This window comes from Pinus tabuliformis, chromosome J, assembly GCF_031772625.1.
Source record: "Pinus tabuliformis cultivar Carrire ecotype Pingquan chromosome J, CPIR1, whole genome shotgun sequence".
Lineage (NCBI taxonomy): Eukaryota > Viridiplantae > Streptophyta > Pinopsida > Pinales > Pinaceae > Pinus > Pinus tabuliformis.
The window spans coordinates 132,394,767-132,404,738 of NC_142295.1; the positions used below are offsets into that span (position 1 = coordinate 132,394,767).

At 40.7% G+C, this 9,972-nt stretch overlaps 1 protein-coding gene across 1 annotated transcript; it reads right to left on the reverse strand.

Moving 5' to 3' along the window:
* On the reverse strand, positions 1–1,218 carry LOC149225975 (uncharacterized). The gene is made up of 2 exons (XM_089380059.1): positions 1,201–1,218; positions 1–312 (listed from the first exon to the last, which is right to left on the reverse strand). Exons 1-2 carry the CDS (start codon positions 1,216–1,218, stop codon positions 1–3), a joined length of 330 nt encoding a protein of 109 aa, XP_089236185.1.
* Positions 1,219–9,972: the final 8,754 nt, after the last annotated feature.

Below are 9,972 nucleotides of genomic sequence, written 5' to 3' on the forward strand. Positions count from 1 at the left end.
TCACTCTTCCATATACAGTCTTACAAGCCTCAATGAAGTAAAAGGCAAAAGCAACCTCCAATCCTTTTGCTTTCTGCTAAGACTTCTACCTTTACCTAAAGCCTCTTTATTCTGTTTCACGTTGGCTAGCTTCCATGTGCACTGCCCCAGTTCCAAGCTGACACAATCCAGCTGGAAAACTCCATCTTGTACTTTGCTTCCAGGCTTGGTGTCCGAAGTTTCCTCCACATAGCTCACATACATAGGTAAGTCCTTAAAACGTTCCAAGTCATCAGGCACTTTGACAAGCCTTTCAGCACCTGGAGAAGAAACCTACAAGTAAAATGTGAAGTAAAAGAAGGATATATCAGAATTAAAATTCCATCGATGGAAGATCATAAATTCATAATGCTATGCTTTTTTCTACTATATACAAAAGGAGCATCACAATGATATGCCACTTTTCTGCTAAGACTTCAAGAGTAGGCCAAGCTTAATATGATGATATACAATAAACCTATGTCGCATAAACTATATAAATAATTCTAAAAAGTGAACGTCTTAAAGCTTTCAATTCATATAATAAGTCAATTATGCATATGTTTCAACTTTCTACTTTTGTTCTAAATCCAGACAAATATGCAATGTGGCTGCAAATATAAAAAGTGATAGCACAAATGTTCATAGGCCAGTTCCACTGTAAAACATTAATTCTCATTACATGAGTTACATTCTCACATGCTGAGCAAAACACCTTAGATCACAATTGGATGGCCTTGTCAATGAGTCAAAACCCCAGAGCATGAAGAAAACAATTGGTGATTTCAATGAATATACAATACATAGCTAAACGTGGTCCTCAATCTGAAATAGATTCGAAGTTCTCCCTAAACAAGCTAGCAAGGTACTTGGAAATCCCTTTGTCCCATACCTAACATACAAGTGCATCATCAATAATACGTCGGAAAATTTATCTGTTTAAAGAACTCTCGAAAATAAATTGGAACTCGTAAGAAAAACATCTAGGTTTCTTAACTTTACAATAGCATTATTGTGTATATTAGCCATGCTTACTTTCCTAGTCAAACCTGTAAAAAGTGCTTATATTGCCACTATTTCTACAAAGTACTCAAAAATTCCTTTCTATTATATTTCTGCATCAAAATTGTGGCTTGATGGTCTGAGGCACTAAATCAGATGATAGAAAGCACATACGCAGACCTGATCAAGAGAAGGCATAATTCAAAGTTGAAAATCTCATGTACAGAAACAAACCTACGTAATAGAACCTCATGGTGATAGATCAAAATTGCTGTGGGATTGCAAATCAAATCTAACTTTAAGAGTTTGCGAGTGATCAAATCCGACATAATTCTTACCAGGATCATCTCTAGTTTACATAATAGAACCTCATTGTAATGAATCAAAAATGCAGTGGGATTGCAAATCAAATCTAACTTTAAGAGTTTGCGAGTAATTAAATCCTACATAATTCTTACCAGGATCATCTCTACTGTTGCTTGATGACAAATCTTGTCCAATATGTTCTGATGCTAAGATTCATGAAGAAGTTGGAAATCTATGCAAAGATGTCCCATAATCATCAATGTACAGTCCTTTGTAACCCACATGAGTGTCCTCCTATGTTGCAGGAAACGTGGGGTAGGAGGGCGTTTCCGTACGGAAACGAGTACGAAACGCTGAAACGCGTTTGGTACGGCCTTGAAACGCGTTTCAGGCCGTACTGCCACGTTTCACGAAACTGAAACGTGGCCAGTACGGCCTGAAACGCGTTTCAGGGCCGTACGACCCACGTTTCAGCATTTACTTGTGTTTTTTTAATTTGTTTTCTAATCTATTCTTACGTTAGCCTAGTGACTTCTAGTTGCTTCCAGATGCCTGTCTAAAGTTATAAAAGTGAACTTTTGCCTTAGTGTTGATATGTAGTTCATGGTAATGTTAAGAAGTAAAAGTGATATTCTCTTTTATTTTTCATTTTCATTCTTTTACTTAAATTTTTAACATTACCATGAAATGACTCAGGATGTTTGAGAGTGGTTTCGCCCTCATTGGATTTCATATGGAGAAAGTAGAATTTTAGATCTCACTCAAAATCCAACAGACTTATTTGTTTTTCAGGATTTCAGGATTGGGGGTATTGCAATGTTTCCATTGGATTTTATCATGTACTAAGGTATGGAACTTGTATTTAATCGAGAGAACAAAGCCCTCTATGCAGGGGAGACTCCCAATAATCAAGAGAATATAGGGTACTAGGGTATGAAACTTGTATTTAATCAAGAACACTAAGGTCATTCGACTATGTAGGAGGAGACTCCCAATCAAGCACGAGACAAAAAATTAGAAATTTCTCATGGCTGATTTTGGATATTTCTATTTTCATTATGTGATTATTCATGAGTAAATGTGATGTAAATTTAGATACTTATAGTTTATGCATTGACAATTGACAATTTTATCATAATGTAATAAATTAGAATGTATCATATATGCTTTATGATTGCACATATTTCTTAAATGTCCTAATATATATATATATATTCGCGTTTCCCCGTTTCCAAAATTTGGGGAGGTCGCGTTTCGTATCGCTTCCCGTTTCGGAAACTCGTATCTGTTTCCCCGTTTCGTGCAACCTTGGTGTCCTCTAGTGGCAAGCAAAGCAGTGATAAGGCTTGTATTAACACAGAGACCCGGGTTCAAAACCCACTGAGTGGGTATGGATGACGCCAGGTGCAAGTCCGGGGAGATTATGGCAGCATAGATACACCCCTCAGAGCACAGTAGCTTAGTCAAAGGGACAGCTGTAAGTTCTATAGTAAGTATTTCCAAAAAAAAAGTAAAGTTCTTCGTGTATAAATGAAAGTCGAATGTTAATTGGAGTTAGAGATGGAAGAGTTCTGCAAAATTAGAAGTGCACTAAATTTGGCAGAGGGACCCACAAGTGAAGCTAATGCACAGTATACTTTTTCTTATTTTGACTTAGGAAATTATAATTTTCCTATAGTCAAAAATAGAATCGATCTCAACCGTCCGTTGAGTTTTAATCTCAGCCATTTGTGGAAGATGGAAGGCCAAGTTAACTTATAAGGAGATAAAGGGCGCAGACTTAGATTATGATTATGCACTAAAGACTTGTGTGTTTAGCTCAGAGGAGAAGGGTTTCCAAATCAGCACGCTACAGCAGAAAGAGAGGCTGAATAGCCTCAGCAAATTCTTCAGCTAGTGTACTTCATTTCTAAGGCCGTGTTAGCCTGTAACAGTTGTGGAGACAGGGAGGCCGAGTTGGATAAGAGTGCGCAGATCAGTGTGTTGAGGGGCAACGAATTAAAGGGAAAATCTTCCCTCTGATTTGTAATAATTATTTGTGATCTTTGCTGAGCAGATTAATAAAAAACACACAACTTGGCAAGTTTTCCCCAGTTGGGATTTCCTGGGTAATTTCTAGTGTATTGTTTACTGTCTGCTTGTGTCTTCGTGAATTTATTTTCCGCAGCTATTATTTGTTAGAATACTCAGGATATTTAGTAAAAGTGTTTGGAGTTCAGTTTCCAGTTTGATCATAGTGAAATTTTTATTAAATCAGCAGCTAGGTATTAGAAATCTAACATGGTATCTGAGCGAGTCTCTGATTGAAGACCAGAAAGCGTGTTATTTTCCTCAGGAACAGGTGAAAATGCAGGAAAGGAAACGCAGTTCACTTCAAGGTTGCGCTAGGGTTTCTGGCTGCATGACCTAGGGATAATCTGGGCTAGGTTTTTCTCCTAGCAGTCTCTCTGCGCAAGAGTTTTTGAGCAGATCGAACAAGTAGGATGGCATATTTGGGGATGAGATTTGAGGATCGCCTTGATGGGGCCTTGAATTTTTGTTCTTGGAGAGGATTGGTGTAGTTTTGGAGGAGCAGGGAGTTTGGGAATTTGTGGAGTCCACCAGCTGCATCAACGAATCCTTAGCAATTGGCCCTGCGTAACAAGGACGCAAAGGCCAGAAGAATAATCCTTGAAGGAGTCAAGGATCACATCATACCTCACCTTTCCAGAAAGAAGACAGCTCAAGCCATGTGAACATCTTAGGGTTGTATCAGGGTTCAAGTAAGGCCAAGAAGTTGGTACTCAGAGATAAACTCATAAATATCAAGATGACCAAGTCTGAGTCCGTGATCTCATATCTTACCAAATTCACCCAAGTGAGGGACGAGTTAGCTGGAGTTGGGGAGACAGTCTCGGACAGAGACCTTGTCAGTTTTGCACTATTGGGCTTTCCCAAGTCATGGGAAAACTTCACTGATGCAGTGAGTGGCAGAGAAAAGCTTCCAAATTGGGAGTGGCTATGGAGTGATTGTGTGCAAGAGGAGATCTGGAAACAAGCTAAATCTGGGTCTCATGCGAAGACTGAGGAAGAGGAAAACTTTGCCCTAGCTGGCAAAGGGAACAAGGCCAAGGGCAAGAAAAATCCAGGAGGGGTCGAGTCTAGTTCAAGAGGCAAGAAGAAGAAAGATCTCAGCAAAGTGAAGTGCTTCTCTTGTCATCAGTTTGGGCACTACTCCACCAAGTGTCCAAATAGGAAGAAGGGGTCCAAGAAGGATCACGTGGCAGCATCAACAAAGGTGGAGGAGTTCACTTCTCAGTTTGAGGAGTTTTCGCTCATAGCTTGCATGGCAAGCTCAGTGGTCAGCAACGAGTGGTATATTAATTGTGGACCATCCTGTCATATGACGAGGAACAAGGGTTATTTCAGCCAATTGAGAGAGAAAGATGTGCAATTTCATATAGAGATGGGAGATGATGGCAAGTACCTAGCACAGGGCGTGGGTACTGTCAAGTTTGAGAGGGAATCTGGAAATCCTCTCTACCTTAGAGATGTCATCTACGTCCCAAGGTTGAAGAAAAACCTTGTTTCATTCTCAACCTTGGAGAACAAAGGTTATGAGGTTCTCTTCAGCAGAGGAAAGGCTTTCCTCAAGCCCTTAAACTCTGGAGCCATGAAGCAGATTCCAATTAGGGTGAAGAACCTCTACAGGTTACAATTCGAGATAGTCACAACCTTGAGCAACGAAGAGATTAGTGTGCATAGATGTGACCTTAGGGAGCTTTGGCATAGGCATATGGATCACACCATGGAGCACTGAAGATTTTGAAGGAGATTGCCACAGGGTTATCACAATACAGTGTAGATCAACATGACATGTGCAAGGGTTGCACACTTGGCAAGTATGCCAAGACATCCTTTTCCAGCAGAGACACCAGGTCCAAGAGCATCTTGGAGCTAGTACATTCGGATGTATGCGAACCATTTTCCTCTCCATCCTTGATGGGATACAGAGATTATGTCACCTTCATTGATGACCACTCGAGAAAGACTTGGGTCCTCTTCATGAAGAAGAAAGATCAGGTCTTCTCAAAGTTCGTGGATTTCAAAGCCTTGGTGGAGAACCCAACTAGTAGAAGGATCGAGGCGTTGAGGTCAAAAAATGGTGGGGAGTACATCTCCAACACCTTCAGAGACTTGTGTGCTAAGGAAGGCATCAAGACATAGCTCATTGTACCTCAAAAACCTCAGTAGAATGGGGTGGCTAAGTGCAAGAACTAGAGCATTGTTGGAGCGGCCAGGGCTATGTTGCATGACCAGGGACTGCCTATGTTTCTTTAGGCAAAAGCATGCAACACTGTAGTCTTTCTGCAAAACAGGTGTCCACACAAGGTCCTAGGTAGAGTCACACCAGAGGAGGTTTTCACAAGAAAGAAGCTTGACGTGTCTCATTTCCAGATCTTCCGCAATCTTGCTTACTACCATGTATCTTCAGATAACCACAAGAAGCTAGAGCCCATGACAGAGAAGGGAATTTTCGTGGGTTACAACGAGACATCTAAAGGTGTACATGGTGTACATCCCATCACTCAGGAAGACAGTGATCAAGCGTGGTGTGAAGTTCGAAGAGGAGAGGGCTCTCAGGAATTCCTTAGAGCGTGAGCAGGGTGTAGCATAGGAAGAGGAGCAGCAAGCTCCCAAGCAGGAGGCTCAGCCAGTTCCTCAAACTTCATCACAGCTACTTCTTGGGCAAGTTGAACATCACGAAGTTGAGGAGAAAGAGTAGAAACAGGAGGAGAGAGTAGAGCTAGAGGTGCCCACTCAGCGAGTGACTCCCAGTGCAGGAAGGGACGAGCCAAGTGGGAAAATCAATTGATTAGGGAGGCTCGAGAGAGATTTGGATCCCCCAGCTCCACATTCAAATAAAGTAAACAGCAACAGAGATATACAAGGTACATAGCACTTATGACTGAAGTGATAGATTTAGAGCGTTCTTGTTACGAGGCAACTTCTCAGCAGGTATGGCGAGATGCCATGGTGGAGGAATATTCCTTTATCATGCAGAATGGCGTCTGGGAGATTATGCCAAGACCAACTGGCATGTCAATGGTTGGTTCACATTGGCTGTACAAGATTAAGCATGCAACTGATGGGAGTGTGGAGAAGTGTAAGGCTAGATTTGTGGCCAAATGTTTCTCTCGGGTCGAAGGGATAGACTATGATGAAATGTTCGTACCAATGGCTCGGTATTCGTCCATCAAGACTATTTTGGCAATTGAAGCGTAGATGGGGTGGAAGATCCACCAAATGGACGTGAACATTGCCTTCGTTAAAGGAGTTGTTGAGGCAGGGATATATGTTGAGCAACCTGAGGGATTTGTGACTTTCAACAGAGACATGCATGTTTGCGGGCTTAAGAGAGCTCTTTATGGGCTCAAGTAGGCACCAAGGGCATGGTATGCCTGAATAAACAGCGACCTTCTCGAATTGAGTTTCACCAAAAGTGAAGTTGACCCTAACATGTACTATATTGTGGTTGAGGGCCAGCCTCTCATTCTTGTATTATATGTTGATGTTTTAATCTTAACAGGGGACAAGGAGCTCATCCATGACTACAAGAGAGATCTTGAAAAAGAATTTGAGATAAGGATATAGGGCTAATGCACTATTTCCTTGGGCTAGAGGTTTGGTAGGATGACGAGGCGATATTCTTGGGACACGGTAGGTAAACACAGAATATTCTCAAGAGGTTCCACATGTAGGATTGTAGGCCCATGACCACGCCTCTAGCCACAAACTAGAGGAAGGTGGATGCTACTAGAGGTGAGCGAGTAGATGCTACTCTATAGGCAATTCATAGGGTCGTTGATGTATCTAGTGAACACACGACCAAACATTTGCTTCGCAGTCAACTAGTTGAGCCAATTTATGGTTGAGCCGACCAAAGTGCATTGAGTTGCTTCTAAGCATGTGTTGAGTTATCTAAGGGGCACAGCAGATTATGGGTTGTTGTATAGGCGGGTTGATGGGGTGAGTCCTGTTGAATGGGGTTGTCATTGATGCCAATATATGTTATTGAACGCTCTTAATATTTGTCTGGATTGCATTAGTTGGAAGCTCCAATTGAAGGATGGCTACAAACCCTAGCTCCAAGGTTTAGATTTCCTAGACGATGGACATACCCTGCATTCGTCGTGGTTTTTGAAGATGAAGTGTAGAGAAATTGACCTCAAGATCATTATCATTAGATTATCCTCATCGAGTTGTTTATGGTGGTATGTGGCACGCCACGAGAATCCTCACAATTTGAGAGATATGCATGGTCAAAGTTGGAATACTCTAATTTTGGTCAAAGACCCCATAGTGTGATGAAATGGTGATGCATCATTGGTTCATGGATTAATTATTAAAAGATTTTTTTATTAAAGGAATCTCATCATGTTAATCAAAGAGTGTGGAGGATGTCAAACAATTAAAAGTGTGAGGGGTTTTAAGCTTATGAGGGAGTTTTAATTTTAATAAAAAAATATATTTCAACCCCTAAAGGCAGATGACTTCATTTGGGCTACATGTCTAAATTTGAATTTATTTTAAACACCACGAGAATCCTCATGGTTTGAGAGATATGCATGGTCAAAGTTGGAATACCCTAATTTTGGTCAAAGACCCCATAGTGTGATGAAATGGCAATGCATCATTGGTTCATGGATTAATTATTAAAAGATTTTTTTATTAAAGGAATCTCATCATGTTAAGCAAAAAGTGTGGAGGATATCAAACAATTAAAAGCGTGAGGGGTTTCAAGTTTATGAGGGAGTTTTAATTTTAATAAAAAATTATATTTCAACCCCTAAAGGCAGATGACTTCATTTGGGCTACACGTCTAAATTTGAATTTATTTTAAGGATTTTCATGTTGGCTACCCTTCTTATGAGCTCCTCAAATACTATATAAGGCCATGCTTTAGCTCTTCTTGAAAAATGATTATTAACGCAGATCTTATCATGTGAACTTTGCTCTCCAATTTTCAGCCTATTACAGAACGCATCAATCTGAAGAAAAGGGTTTCGTTGCATTTTTTCGTGGTCTATTTTTGGTTTTGGGATTCACTTGGGTAGTTTCTTTTGCAGGTAAAGGAGCAGCACATATCTTCGGCCCACTAGGGCAAAACATTCTGAGTCAAATCTCTACATGTCAGATCAGTAAGAAGGGATTGTTTCCGGATCCTTAGCTCTCAGGCTTGAAGTGTGCTTAATGTCAAGATAGCATTGTTCTAAGCCTAAACCATTTGCGGACTTTTTGTATTAAGTAAAACATGGAGCTCTGAGATGCGTGGCGTTGTTCTGAGCAGAATTCTCATCCATGCAGCCTCCTTAAACAGACCTGCAGTGACAAATTGACATGATATCTCTGTGGTTCCTCATTGCACAGTAGCCTAAAGACATCATCTTAAGGTGTGACCTATCCAGCACATAATTCTTGAAGGTCGTATGATTGGGAGCTCGTAAAGACCTAAAATGTCTGCGGCCAAAACAAATTGAGAAGTATATTTATGAGTGGGTTATTCAACATATCAATCTCTGAGTGCTCTCCTATTTCAAACCTCGTTTCATCCTCAGAACTGAGACATGAGTGACAAGGTCTTATTCCTATGATTATGGCCTAAAGCAAAAATCAGTAGTGGCACTCTCACTAGGAAACAAACCTTGGTGTAGCTTATATATATTTTTCTGCAGAAACTTGAACCACTTTGAACAGCATTCTTGGAGGTTCAAAATTCTGAATATATAAGACAGTCCTGAAGTTTAGCCCTAATTGCAGACCTACTGAAGAATTGAATCTTATAAATAAACAAACCATCATCTACAGCTCTAAGGCTGATCTCTGTTTGTGACCTGTGACTTGAAAGAATGATACCTAAAAGGCATAATCATTTAGTGCCAGCTTCTTATTCCTGGAGGATCTTATAGTGCTCAAAGGAAAGGTTTAGTCCTGAGGTTTATAATCAAACTCTTGTTTGAAGGCAGGAATGAAGGCATGTTAATTGAGACCAAATTTGTAATCAATCTAATTCTAACCTACTGAAGCTGACTTAAGTAAGCAGACCAAATCCATTAGAGTGATAACATTTGTGTGTTGTTTGCTATTGAGGTCAACTAGGGCATAAGCATTCTTGACAAGGGTTCATCAAGGGTTTCTTCCAGTCATCATATCACCAAGGTCCTATCCTTTAAATAGCAATAAGTGTCTACAGCAGTTGCAGCATTATAACAGGCAGGGTTACATCAGTGTCTTGCACAGTAAGATAGCTACCTCATCTTGTAGCAGTGTTGGATCATCTACAGAAGTTCAATCATCACAATACACTTGTTGCAGCAGTCTGGTGGAAGGGTGTCTTGGTTCAAGTCTGATTCTGTTATATCTGAGCAGCTACAAGACGTATGCCAGTAGGCCTCCTTGGGCAGAGCTTGAGACACTTGCAAGGTCATAGAGCTGACCTAAGGCATATAGGATTAAGCCATCATTAGACATTAGTGCCAACAGCATATTGATTCATACATCCTTTGGCGCGGTGCAGCAGCATAAGGTTTGTTGTTGCACAAAGTGTCTAAGCAGCGTGACAATGCTCAGAGTAAGGGCTGTCACTCTTAATCCTTACTCACTCTG